Consider the following 12,912-nt stretch of genomic DNA (forward strand, 5'->3'; position numbering starts at 1 on the left):
ATTGAATTCAGGGTGTCCGATTACTATTCAGCTATTTTCTCTATACTACTATCTGAAAAGATTTTTTTTTTTCTTCAGTCATTTGACTGGTTTGATGCAGCTCTCCAAGATTGCCTATCTAGTGCTAGTCGTTTCATTTCAGTATACCCTCTACATCCTACATCCCTAACAATTTGTTTTACATATTCCAAACGTGGCCTGCCTACACAATTTTTCCCTTCTACCTGTCCTTCCAAAATTAAAGCAACTATTCCAGGATGCCTTAGTATGTGGCCTATAAGTCTGTCTCTTCTTTTAACTATATTTTTCCAAATGCTTCTTTCTTCATCTATTTGCCGCAATACCTCCTCATTTGTCACTTTATCCACCCATCTGATTTTTAACATTCTCCTATAGCACCACATTTCAAAAGCTTCTAACCTTTTCTTCTCAGATACTCCGATTGTCCAAGTTTCACTTCCATATAAAGCGACACTCCAAACATACACTTTCAAAAATCTTTTCCTGACATTTAAATTAATTTTTGATGTAAAGAACTTATATTTCTTACTGAAGGCTCATTTAGCTTGTGCTATTCGGCATTTTATATCGCTCCTCCTTCGTCCATCTTTAGTAATTCTACTTCCCAAATAACAAAATTCTTCTACCTCCATAATCTTTTCTTCTCCTATTTTCACATTCAGTGGTCCATTTTTGTTATTTCTACTACATTTCATTACTTTTGTTTTGTTCTTGTTTATTTTCATGCGATAGTTCTTGCGTAGGACTTCATCTATGCCGTTCATTGTTTCTTCTAAATCCTTTTTATTCTCGGCTAGAATTACTATATCATCAGCAAATCGTAGCATCTTTATCTTTTCACCTTGTACTGTTACTCCGAATCTAAATTGTTCTTTAACATCATTAACTGCTAGTTCCATGTAAAGATTAAAAAGTAACGGAGATAGAGAACATCCTTGTCGGACTCCCTTTCTTATTATGGCTTCTTTCTTATGTTCTTCAATTGCTACTGTTGCTGTTTGGTTCCTGTACATGTTAGCAATTGTTCTTCTATCTCTGTATTTGAACCCTAATTTTTTTAAAATGCTGAAAATTTTATTCCAGTCTACGTTATCGAATGCCTTTTCTAGGTCTATAAACGCCAAGTATGTTGGTTTGTTTTTCTTTAATCTTCCTTCTACTATTAATCTGAGGCCTAAAATTGCTTCCCTTGTCCCTATACTTTTCCTGAAACCAAATTGGTCTTCTCCTAACACTTCCTCCACTCTCCTCTCAATTCTTCTGTATAGAATTCTAGTTAAGATTTTTGATGCATGACTAGTTAAACTAATTGTTCTGTATTCTTCACATTTATCTGCCCCTGATTTCTTTGGTATCATTACTATAACACTTTTTTTGAAGTCTGACGGAAATTCCCCTTTTTCATAAATATTACACACCAGTTTGTATAATCTATCAATCGCCTCCTCCCCTGCACTGCGCAGTAATTCTACAGGTATTCCGTCTATTCCAGGAGCCTTTCTGCCATTTAAATCTTTTAATGCTCTCTTAAATTCAGATCTCAGTATTGTTTCTCCCATTTCATCCTCCTCAACTTCCTCTTCTTCCTCTATAAAACCATTTTCTAATTCATTTCCTCCGTATAACTCTTCAATATATTCCACCCATCTATCGACTTTACCTTTCGTATTATATATAGGTGTACCATCTTTGTTTAACACATTATTAGATTTTAATTTATGTACCCCAAAATTTTCCTTAACTTTCCTGTATGCTCCGTCTATTTTACCAATGTTCATTTGTCTTTCCACTTCTGAACACTTTTCTTTAATCCACTCTTCTTTCGCCAGTTTGCACTTCCTGTTTATAGCATTTCTTAATTGCCGATAGTTCCTTTTACTTTCTTCATCACTAGCATTCTTATATTTTCTACGTTCATCCATCAGCTGCAATATATCGTCTGAAACCCAAGGTTTTCTACTAGTTCTCTTTATTCTGCCTAAGTTCGCTTCTGCTGATTTAAGAATTTCCTTTTTAACATTCTCCCATTCTTCTTCTACATTTTCTATCTTATCTTTTTTACTCAGACCTCTAGCGATGTCCTCCTCAAAAATCTTCTTTACCTCCTCTTCCTCAAGCTTCTCTAAATTCCACCGATTCATCTGACACCTTTTCTTCAGGTTTTTAAACCCCAATCTACATTTCATTATCACCAAATTATGGCCGCTATCAATGTCTGCTCCAGGGTAAGTTTTGCAGTTCACGAGTTGATTTCTAAATCTTTGCTTAACCATGATATAATCTATCTGATACCTTGCAGTATCGCCTGGCTTTTTCCAAGTGTATATTCTTCTATTATAATTTTTAAATTGGGTGTTGGCAATTACTAAATTATACTTCGTGCAAAACTCTATAAGTCGGTCCCCTCTTTCATTCCTTTTGCCCAGCCCGTATTCACCCACTATATTTCCTTCCTTGCCTTTTCCAATGCTTGCATTCCAATCTCCAACTATTATTAAATTTTCATCTCCTTTTACGTGTTTAATTGCTTCATCAATCTCTTCGTATACACATTCTACCTCATCATCATCATGGGCGCTTGTAGGCATATAGACGTTAACAATCGTTGTTGGTTTAGGTTTTGAATTTATCCTTATTACAATGACTCTATCGCTATGCGTCTTGAAATACTCCACTCTCCTCCCTATTTTCTTGTTCATCACGAAACCTACTCCTGCCTGCCCATTATTTGACGCTGAGTTAATTACTCTAAAGTCACCCGACCAAAAGTCGCCTTCCTCTTCCCACCGAACCTCACTAATTCCTACTATATCCACGTTTACCCTATCCATTTCCCTTTTTTAATTCTCTAGCCTACCAACCTTTTTTAAGCTTCTAACATTCCACGCTCCGACTCGTAGAATGTTATTTTTTTACTTTTCTGGTGACCCCTTCCTTAGTAGTCCCCAACCGGAGATCCGAACGGGGGACTATTTTACCTCCGGAATATTTTACCAAGGAAGGCGCCTCCATTATTGCTTTTGAAAATGCAGAGCCACATTTTCTTGGAAAAAAAAACAGCTGTAGTTTTCCATTGCTTTCAGCTGCGCAGTACTCAGAGGACTGAGTGATGTTGATACGGCCGTTTAAGTCATCCTGACTCACGCCCCCAACAACTACTGAAAGAGCTGCTGCCCTCTTTCAGGAATCATTCCTTAGTCTGGCTCTCAAACAGATACCTCTCCGATATGGTTGCACCTTCGGTCCAGCTACTCTGTATCCCTGAGCACTCAAGCCCCCTCACCAACGGCAAGGTCTCATGATTCATAGAGGAGGAATTGTATTAACATCTTAATTATCACGTAAAAATTATTATTCTTTATTTATTATTGTAAAATTTATCTGCTACGTACACCGGATCAAGTTTTTTATTCATTTAAAAAGCAGTGATTTAATTTTAATTATTTATTTTTTGTTACAGAATTCGGCCACAGGTGGCTCGCGAGGTGATAGACATGTGTCGTGTTTGTACTTCAGTTACACCTGGCGAGCCACAAGTAACACTGGGCTCGGATAAATCATTCACATATGATTATGTTTTTGATATGCAACAAACACAAGAACAAGTCTATGAAACGTGTGCACGTGCCTTGGTCCAGGGATCACTGGAAGGTTATAATGCTACTCTTCTTGCTTATGGACAGGTTGATATAAATTATTATATTATTCTTATATTTTGGAACAGTTATTTATTTGTTTATACATTATCAATAGATATATGTCGTATTTCAGAGCTAAAATATTTAATATTTATACAGTGGAGAAGAGAAGAATGCAGCAAATAACCTAAAAATTAAATTTTAATATAATGGAATTTAAATGGTAGAGAATAAAACTATACAAAAGGTATATTCTAATCTTAATACCTATATAATTATGCAAAGCCTTGACGGCATAAATATTTTTAATGTTTACTAAACAAACGACTGTAACTTAGAGACCAGGCACATACCAATATTTTTGCTAAAGTTACTTCTTTATATATGATGAATTCTAATGAAGGAAACATTTTGTTTTCCAAGTAAATTTGAACGGGAAAAATCTTTGTCAAGGTTTTGTGTAATTTATAATGAAACAAGATAATAAATCTAAAAGTGATGTCAGTTTTTATGAATCTGTCTTTTTTCTTTTCTGGTGTACATCGTTCAGAACAATATATACTATTTTGCTAACACTTTAAACAGATTATTAGTCAGTCAAATACTTCAAATAGTATTGCTGATACCAGTTCTGTGGTAGGTACATAAAACATTCTGTATGTTATTAAAAAGTATTTGTTATTTTGAATTGTGTTCATTATTTAATATATTGGTTTTATCATTTGTAATATGTCTTTGGATTTCATGTTATCCCTTTGTACCAAGTTATGATGTTCTAAGTACTGATAGGTATAAGTTATTGTACCCTATTTGCTTTTGTCCAGGGGACAAAAGAAAATATAAAAACGTTAAAACATTCAAAAACAAATGTTCACTTAAGAAATTGTATATGCTTGAGTTCATTAGTATATGAAATTATTTACTTTAATTTTTAAAATGTAGATTCTAACTCAGAATATTAAACACTAACCTTTTTAGATGTGGCACTAGCAACAGCAATGCCTTTTGTTGGCAGGAGGCCAGGCACTGCAAGAAAGTCAAAAGGAACAGCACAACAGTTGAAAAAGATTTATGGATCACTAACTCACATTCATACATATAGAATTGTATCCTGTTTATTTTGGATTTTGGAATTTCTTTCTTTTTTACTAAGGATCTCTAACATGAATTTTATCAAGGAAGATGATGACTGAAATGATACGTGAAAAGATGCTAGACATTTGCTATCAAACCGTGATTTATAAGCAGTATGCTAACATACCATTTGGATGACTATTTGGCCAAATTCTAACACTCTCAGAAGTATAAAAATTCTTGATACCAACAATTGGAACCCTTTACAATACTTTACATTATTTTGGCTAGTATTCTACACTGTATTATGCAGGAAAATTTAAAAGTTATCAATAGTAGGATAAATAAAGAAGTAATATTATTTTTCAAGAATTAATTTTATTAAAAAGTTTATAAGGATATTTGCTGGTTTCTATGGTGGAGGGATAGCATCTAGGCCTTTCATCCAGAGGTCCCGGTCAGGCATGCCATTTTACACATCCTGCAATATTCATTTATCATCCGACAGTAACTGTAAATGGGCTTTAGCTTGTTGTTGCTGTATTTTAAATTGCAATTGTACAAAGTTTGGTCTTTAACCAAACTCAATAATTAACATTTAGCCTAACCTGCTTCTTATAAAATCCATTCAAAAGACTCAAAATAGAAGTAACAATGTGATCACTAAATGGCATTAGTAATTTTTTGTTTCTATAAATGTTGTTTTAAAGTAGTAAGTAAATAGAGATTGAAAAAAGTGCTAAGTTTCACCAGCTGAATGCAGTTGATTTCAGTTACTGTAATTTTATTAGCCTAAAGTTGTCAAAACTTGGCTATAGTTAATTTAAGGGATAGTAGATACTCCATGGGAAATCTGGCTGAACAGTTTTAATAGTTCATATAAATAATTGCAAAAGTACAAAATTCTAGGAAAGGGTGAGGTTGAGGTTGTTCCTTTAGAAACCTGAACCCCCTTGATCATAACCATGAAAGCTGTTTGATTTTTGAAAGAAAAGGGATTGTTAAGGCTTGTATATTAGCTAGTCAAAAGAAAATTATTAATAACTATTTTCTCTCCTCCCATCTCGCTAAAAATCCGCCATATTCCTTAGGGATTGTGGGCCATTGACTGGGTGTGGTCTTGACTTTCCTCTGAATAATGTTGTTGTATATCTCATACTTCGATTCCAGTGAGGTTAGATCATCCTTTCTCACCATCTCATGCATCTTTGTGTTATCCTTACTCTTTTTCCCCTATTTTTTGTTCTGTGGGTGTAGACCTGGTCATGCTAGATCCATGTTGAGTATGTAGATCTGTATGTTATTTTGGACCAACATGGTGATTTTCCTGTCCCAGTGGCTACAAAATAATTCTAGGATCTTATAAATTAAGGCAGGCTCCTAACCATTCACAAATACAGGTTTATTACAAATATTAGTACACAGAGAATAATTGAAAAATTAGTTACTTTTACACATATTATGCGTTTTACATTAAAAGATGATTGCAGACTTGCATAATCAAACTTGCTGACATTCCTGTGAGACTGAAGGGGTTGGAGATGGGGCTGAACTGAAGTGTACATGGTAAAAAAATGTGTAAATTTCATTTATGTTCCTTTTTTATTTGACTATATTTTTTTTTAATTTGCTTTATATTGTTTTTTAGACAGGGTCAGGTAAAACATATACTATGGGAACAGGATTTGATGTTGAATTAGAAGGACAGCAGATTGGAATTATTCCTCGTGCTATTGACCAGATTTTTTCTGGCATTGAAGAAATGTGTCAAGCTGCAAAAGAGGCTGGAGAAACACCACCACAGTTTAAGATTGCTGCTCAGTTCCTTGAATTATATAATGAAGAAATTATTGATCTTTTTGATCCAGTACAAGATTATACCAAGGTAAGTAGATATACAGAAATTTACCACTTATTATTTTCTAGCTGTATGTGTGTATGTTTTATTTTTTATAATTTTAATAGTATTCATTTATCATGTTGTGGTAAAATTTAAGTTTTTCTGTATGTCTGTTGATAAATGTTATATTAAAACTTTTTGTATATTTCTTAATTACTTTTATTAAGTGTTAATATAAAAGTGCTAATTTAAGCATACAAGACTTTTTTTACGAATAAATTACTTAATTTTTTCTGTTTTCCTGATATATTTCTTTCAAAATTCAAATTTTTCAACAATAAAACAAAATTTTACTGCTAATATAATGTGAAAGACATTCTCTTATTTATCTTTCATATTGATATTGTCTTTAGATATGGTATAAAATACATTATATTTTAAAAATCCAGTCCATTAATATAACAAACCATATTTATGTGACCTTTGCATTATATCTTTATTATTTGCATTTTATGAGTCATATTTTCTTTTCAAAAATATCTATTAATATTTGATTTATATTTGAATGATATGAAAGTTACATATTTTCTAATGTATTAAGTTTAATTTAGATTTCTATTTATTTTGCTTTGTATTGGTTTATAATTGTAGCATTTTATTTTGTATAACTCTAAGAAAGTATTTTATCTTCTCTGTAATTGTTATTTATTTTCTTTTTAATAATAGAGTGGAATTCGAATTCGAGAAGATTCAAGTTCTATTTATGTTACGGGTGTTACATCACGAACAGTCCATTCAGCAAAGGAAGCTTTAGATTGCTTGCGACAAGGAGCTTTATCTAGAACTACAGCTAGTACCCAAATGAATTCCCAGTCATCAAGAAGTCATGCAATCTTTACATTACATATTAGGCAGCAACGCATTGCAAAAGTTGAAGAGGTAAGTTTATGTACAGGTTGTCCCATGATTAACAGAGAACCTTAAAGCATATGTTCTACTGGTGAAAATAATGGAAAAAGTTCATATAAACATAGGTCTGGAAACACTTTGTTTTCATGTTATGGCTAGCTAAACATTTCACCTGGATTTCAGCTCTTCTAATAAAAAGAAGCCTTATTATAATTTTTTTAACCCAAATTAAGAAGTAATGTTGGTGGTTTCTTATGTAATTTCACTTGGAAGTAGGCTAAAGTAGGTCCCAGAACAGTTTAACTTCTGTAGTTTTAAGTTATCTGACGTAAAACACAAAATTTGTTGTCAAAAAACAATTTTTTTTAGGTTTGTAGTACAATAGCTTTGTTAAATGCGGAAGATTTAATAACAACACTTGTAGAGAATCTAATTCTGAGAAAATTAATGTAAATTCAGCCAATAAAAAGTAAATAAAAACTTTTAAAATTTGGTTTTTTATTGAATCATAACAGATAGATGAAAAATAAACAGAAAATCTTTTTTTTTTCTCTACCTAATAAACATTCTTTTTATAAACAAAAACACTAATTTCTAAAAATAATTTTAAAAGAAATACAAAATTTATAAAACAATATTTCAGCTGTGTATATTCAATAATTAACCCAGGTAAAATTAAATAATTACATAAAAGCTAAATTGAAATGTACGTTACTTTAAAAATATATATTTTTTTAAATTTATTGTATAGATTGGCAGTACTAACAGCTGGTCAACAATGAGAATTGTGTACTTCACTTGAATCTGTTTTTATAAATTATCATACTGATAAAGGAAGTGTAGTGTATCATATCATAATGTAAAAATGCTGTTTTAATTTTCTAACAAGGAATATGCTGATATCATTTTTGTTTATGGATCTTGTAATGAAAATTCTGAAGCTGCTCAATGTGAATATCAGGAGAGATTTCCTAGAAGGCAAATTACCAATACGAAAACTTTTTCTTCATTGTTTCAGCATTTACAAAAGAAAGGGTCATTTCCAACGTGTTCGTTTTCTGTTCAACGCCAAATAAATCATCTTGTTAATGATGAAAATCGTGTGAGTCAACATAGCCCAGCTATAGCCAGACACTAATACAAGGTGAATTTCATGTTGCACTAGTTTGCCAAAAGCAAAGTGTGGTGCATTCTATGGAAAGAAAATCCTTTCTGTCTGCAGAAGTTCAAAATTTGTGGCCAACAGATTACTACCCCCAGTGAAGTCAGTAACTTTTATTACTGACTTTTACTAGGTCAGTAACTTCTAGACAATGCAGATAAGGTAAATTCAGTTTCATTTACTGATAAAGCAACTTTTACGAGAAATAGAGTTTTCAATTCTAAATATAATCATTTATGGAGTGAAGACAATCCACATGGCCCTGTGGAAACTAGTTTCCAACATAGATTTAACATTAATGTTTGGTGTGGCATTATTTATGATAAAATTCTGTAACTGTTTTCAATGAAAACCTTATGGGAAATGCATATGTTCATTTCTTTAAAAATAATTTGTCACCTCTTGTGGAGGATGTACCGTTACAAACTAGATTGTAAATCATTTTCTAGTACAATGGTGCAATGCCATCTTTTTCTTTAGTTGCTAGAAATCACTTGAATGCTAATTTCTTAAAATGTGTTGGACGTGGTGGACCAATCAATTGGCCACCACAATCACCTTACTTAGTGCCACTAGATTACTTAATTTGGGGCCATATGAAAACAATAGTATACAAGCTAAAAGTTAATACTAAAGAAGAGTTACTCATTAAAATACGAAATGCTTCGCTTCTATTGAATTTATACAAAACGATCTTGAGATAATATGGAAAGCCACTGGAAATATTTTATTTTAATATTTTATTTGTGGCAGAGTGGTGTGCACATTATGAAAGAGGGAATTTCGAACAATTACCATATTGAGGTTTGTTATTCTGTTATCTTTTATCATTTCATGTATTTAATTTCTTTTTTTGTTATATTAAGAATAGTGTTTATTAGATACAGAGAGAATAATACGATTTTCTATCTATTTTTTTGTATTTTGATTCAATAAAAAATCGATTTTTATAAGTTTTTATTTACATTTTATTGGCTGTATTTACATTAATTTTCTCTCGATTAAATTCTTTACAAGTTTTGTTACTAAATCTTCTGCATTTACCAAAGCTATTGTACTACAAACCTAAAAGAAGTTTTTTTTTTCGAAACTGAATTTTGTGTTTTACATAAAAACTACTGGAGTAACAGTTCTGGGACCTGTTTTATCCTATTTCAAATTACATAAGAAACCACCAACTTTACTCCTTAATTTGGATGTCAAATATTACAGTAGAGCTTCTTTTTATTAGAAGAGCTGAAATTCTGGCAAAATCTTTTGTTAGTTGTAACTAGAAAACAAACCGTTTCCAGACCTATATTTATGTGAACTTTTTTCATTATGTTCACCAGTAGAACATGTCCTGAAAGTTTCTCCTGGGGACTCTTTGTATACAATTATTTTATTTGTGTGTAAATAAAAATTTATATTTGTTTTTATATTGTTCAATATTTTCTGGACTGTTGCTATCAGAAATAATGTTTCCAGTATGTTGATGTTTCCATATTGATTGCTAAGAATGTAATAATATTTTCTTTGTGTAAACTTAAATTGGCACTAGTGTTTCTCCTGTTCCTGAAATTATTTCTGCACTAAGTTTGGAATAGGTTTCAAGCACTGTCTGTAATAAATTTCCTCTTTCGAGCTGTTTACTGGGACTATGTGTCCTACTTGATAGATTTATAAAGTTGTATAACTAATAATGAAACAAAGATTTCAGAACAGTTTATTGTATTTGCATAAAAAAAAATGAATTATAAAATGTAAAGTTAACCTGACAGTAAGTTATTAAAAAAAAAAAAAAAACAGTTAATATTTATGTACATCGATAAATGCATCACAGGAATAAACATAATCTCAATGTAGAAACACTTAAAATAATGTGTTTCTGAAAAGAAACATATATAAATAGTGTTTCTCAAAAGAAACACTTAAATAATTGGAAAGAAAAACCACACTTTTAATCTAGAGTATTTACATTACGTACTGATGGAATACATAAATGAAAACAAATCATCAGAATATCTGAATGAGTGGATTAAAACTCCCTTTAATTAAATAAATAAGTAATTAAAAGAATTCAAAATTTGAGCACATTATGGAAGTGAAAAATTAAAAAAAAAAAATTATAATAATGTTTTTCAGAATAATAAAATTAAAAAATAAATATGGTAACTGTTATTCAAAGAAAAATTTATTTTTTCTTGCAATTAATTATGCACTTCTCTTTCCTTTCTTTCAATGAAAATATGTTAATCCTAATGTATTTTCCCATATCCATCCCCTCTTTCCAAATTTTGAATTATTTAGTTTATATGTTTTAATTCTTAATTAAAACAGTTAAAATTAAAGACTTTAACCTGGATACTTTCTTTACTGAATCCTAGAAATAAAAATTATAATTTGTTTATTCTTACATCTGCCATAATCTAATCTGTCATAAATTACAATAGTAGAATGCTTATGAAGAACTGATTGAATCTATCCAAAAACATTCATTATCCACTATAAGTAAATAATAAGGTATGATTTGATGCATTACAACTGTGACTTAATAATAAAATGGGACTGTATAACCTTTAGGAAGGAAGTCTAGATTATCATGTTTGTATTGTAGTTGATGGTAGACTGTATACTATAAAATTTACCATTGCTTAAATAGACATTTGTAGATAAATAATATTGAAATGTAGATATAGTGAATTTGCATGAAGCACTTCACGTATATAAGCATATGTATATTTTTTGATTGTTTAGTTTTGGTGTGATTATCCATGTTTTCATATACTTTGATTAATTTATGTATATGCATAGATTTTATGTAATAAAACATTATGAGTTAGTTTTATTTAGCCATTAGTTTGTAATATAACTTTAATATTTAAATCTTTCAGATTGATTATGATGTTGATACAAGATCTGAAGGAATGGAATCAAGTACTAGTTCAGAAAAAGAATTTGTTACATTGAGTGCGAAATTTCATTTTGTAGATCTAGCTGGATCAGAAAGGCTTAAAAGAACAGGTGCTACAGGAGAAAGAGCAAAAGAAGGGATTTCTATTAACTGTGGACTTTTAGCTTTAGGAAATGTGATATCAGCCCTTGGTGATAAATCAAAAAAAGCATTGCATGTTCCTTACAGAGATTCAAAATTAACGCGTTTACTACAAGACTCTTTAGGAGGTGAGAAAACTATCTTAATTACAAAGCAGTTTAAAGAGTAAAGAATTATCATAATCTTTTACCACTTTGATATTTTAGAAAATATGTTTAAGTATATTTTCCTAATTTTTATTAAGAAAATGTCTTAAGTTTACGTCTATTTACTCTGTTGCTGATTTATTTGACCAGTCAAACTGGTGGAATATCCCTTCACTGCTTAATTTGACTTTAGTCCATGACCACCAATTTTTTCTCTTTTTGTTGTTTTATTCAGATGTAGTTCTTAGTTAACAAAAGTTATACTAATAAATTTTTGTGCTGTCACCTTAGTTTATGGAATGTTATATTTTCTGAATATTCAAATATTCATAGTTATATAATTTTTGTCTGTTTACTATCTTAGTCTGCAGAAGTGGTACTTCTTCTTTATTTTAATTCAAGTCATCAATATATGGAAGTAGAATGTCTTCCAGCAATTTACAGTATCTAGTTCCCATAAGATTTTCCTTGTATTATAGCATAGCCAAAATTTCATTGTTGATGATGGCACACTAACAATTTATGAAAAATTTCGCTTGATTATGTCCTTCTCTGACAATTAATTGATTTTCTTTTGACCAATAATGAGTTTTTTTTTTATTATGTGTTACATTATTGGAGAAGTTGGTTTCATTATACCAAATAATATTAAAAAATTAAGGTAATTTACAACCTTTTCTGCAATCCAGCTGCTGAATTCAAGCCTTATTTCCTGCCACCATGCATCATAGTGGAAGAATCGCAGGTTTACATGCATGGTAACTGCTTCTGTAACACACTTGCTATTGAGCTGTAAGGTACGGGTAGCAAGTGCACTGCTTCCTTTATGGAAGCTTATATGCTTCATGAACTTATTACTTAGCTAAATGACTCGTTACTTTGTAGATTTGTAACTAATCTCGTAAATAGTTTACGATGAGGTGTTTTTCTTCAGAGTATCACTGTACATATATGTTTCTCGATAATGTTGAATTCCTGTTGCTTAAAAAATAAATTTCCAACATATCCACTTTTTTGTTACGATAAAATAGTATTATTAAAATAAAAATTATATGAACAACTGATAAATAAAAAAAAGATACAAACAC

At 30.9% G+C, this 12,912-nt stretch overlaps 1 protein-coding gene across 3 annotated transcripts in view; it reads left to right on the plus strand.

Moving 5' to 3' along the window:
• Positions 1-12,912, plus strand: part of Klp31E (kinesin-like protein 31E) — a 541,210-nt gene that overhangs the window by 378,080 nt on the left and 150,218 nt on the right. For all 3 annotated transcript variants that reach the window (XM_075361453.1, XM_075361452.1, XM_075361451.1), the window contains exons 2-5: positions 3,482-3,704; positions 6,382-6,618; positions 7,300-7,512; positions 11,518-11,806. In XM_075361453.1, the coding sequence (XP_075217568.1) occupies positions 3,482-3,704; positions 6,382-6,618; positions 7,300-7,512; positions 11,518-11,806 (962 nt within the window). The remainder of the gene's footprint in view (positions 1-3,481; positions 3,705-6,381; positions 6,619-7,299; positions 7,513-11,517; positions 11,807-12,912) is intronic.

Source organism: Lycorma delicatula, chromosome 3, assembly GCF_047948215.1.
Source record: "Lycorma delicatula isolate Av1 chromosome 3, ASM4794821v1, whole genome shotgun sequence".
Classification (NCBI taxonomy): domain Eukaryota; kingdom Metazoa; phylum Arthropoda; class Insecta; order Hemiptera; family Fulgoridae; genus Lycorma; species Lycorma delicatula.